Source organism: Myotis brandtii, unplaced genomic scaffold (assembly GCF_000412655.1).
Source record: "Myotis brandtii unplaced genomic scaffold, ASM41265v1 scaffold207, whole genome shotgun sequence".
NCBI lineage: Eukaryota > Metazoa > Chordata > Mammalia > Chiroptera > Vespertilionidae > Myotis > Myotis brandtii.
Genome location: NW_005357736.1, coordinates 900,039 through 901,292, shown reverse-complemented (window position 1 = coordinate 901,292; position 1,254 = coordinate 900,039). Strand labels below are relative to the sequence as shown.

The 1,254-nt window shown below is 65.6% G+C and overlaps 1 protein-coding gene across 1 annotated transcript in view; it reads right to left on the bottom strand.

Annotated features, from left to right (window-relative positions):
• Window positions 1–6: 6 nt before the first annotated feature.
• RNF123 (ring finger protein 123) overlaps window positions 7–1,254 on the bottom strand; it is a 26,986-nt gene continuing 25,738 nt past the window's right edge. The window contains exons 30-33 of the mRNA XM_014538995.1: window positions 707–849; window positions 483–577; window positions 275–360; window positions 7–190 (exon numbers count right to left, since the gene is read on the bottom strand). Coding sequence (XP_014394481.1) covers window positions 73–190; window positions 275–360; window positions 483–577; window positions 707–849 — 442 coding nt within the window. The 3' untranslated portion in view covers window positions 7–72. The remainder of the gene's footprint in view (window positions 191–274; window positions 361–482; window positions 578–706; window positions 850–1,254) is intronic.

Below are 1,254 nucleotides of genomic sequence, written 5' to 3'. Positions count from 1 at the left end.
AGGGGAGCTCATAAATAGGGCCCAGCCTGGGTCTGGGCTCCGGCAGAGGCTCCTGCTGTGTAGACCGCAGACCTAGGCAGCCGAGGAGGTGTTGCTCGCCCCGCCTGCCCTCCAGTCCTCCACCGACTCGATGGTGGCTTTGCAGAAGAAGCAGTCCTTGTTGTTCATCAGGTGCTGGTTGATGCAGGCTCTGCAATGAGAGGGTGAGGGGGCCTGAGGTCCCTGCTGCTCCCTGGCCCAGCCCCGCCTCCTGCACCCAGGGGGGCCCACTTACTTGCAGGACTTGTGGCCACAGGGCTGGAACACCGCAGAGATGGGGTGCGCATAGCAGATGGGGCAAAGGTCCTCCTCGCTGGTGGGCTGCAGGGAGCACAGTGCAAGGTGGGCTAGGGTGGGCCGTCCGGGAAGGCGGCCATAGCCAGGCCTGTAAGTGCTGCCCTGCCCTCAGGCGATGGGCGTGGCCCTGTGGGTGCCCCGCTCACCAGGGAGGAAGCTGCAGCCTGGGCAGACGCGGAGGTCAGGTGTGCCAGCATCTGCTCCACCTGGGCCAGCTCCTCGCTGCTGATGTAGTCTGTGTCTGGGGTGGTAAGAAGTGTCAGGCCGACTGTGGCCCTAGAACCCAGGGCCTCGAGTACCCCAGCCCGAGCCAATGAGATTCCTGGCTCAGCCCCAAATCCCTCTTCCCTGACCCACCCTGCCAACTCACAGCTCTGTAGGGAAAAGCGCTTCCGGTCAGGGGCAGGCGGGGCAGTGCCAGGGCCGGGGGGCTCTGGGTGCCCCAGAAGATAGCGAATGGAGCGGAGCTGGAAGCAGGGGTCAGCCAGGAGCACTGACGTGGCTTTCTCCGTCCTGGGTGGGAGGATCCCAGTGTAAGGGGCTCAGGGGTGCCACCAGCAGGTAGTGCAAGTCCACCTGCCCCCTAATACACACTGAACCCTTTAAAGCAAACAGCGGCTTACAGGCTGCTCCCCAGGCGTCCCAGCTACTGTTTCACGGAGAACCTGCCGACCAGCGCCGGCCGGCTCGCCGGGGTCGCGACTGCTCCGCCCCCTCCGACAGGAGCCAATGGGAGCCGAGGCCCCGCCCCTGAGCAATCACCTCCCGAGAGTATTTAGGGGCCGAGTGTCCAGGAGAACACTCGCAAGGCTGGGGAAACCCGAGAAGGGAGCCGGGGGAGCGCAGCCCAGCTCAGCCTGCAACCGGGAGCGGGAGCTGCCGGCTGTGCGGGTGGAGCTCGCATCCTGCCTCCCAGGC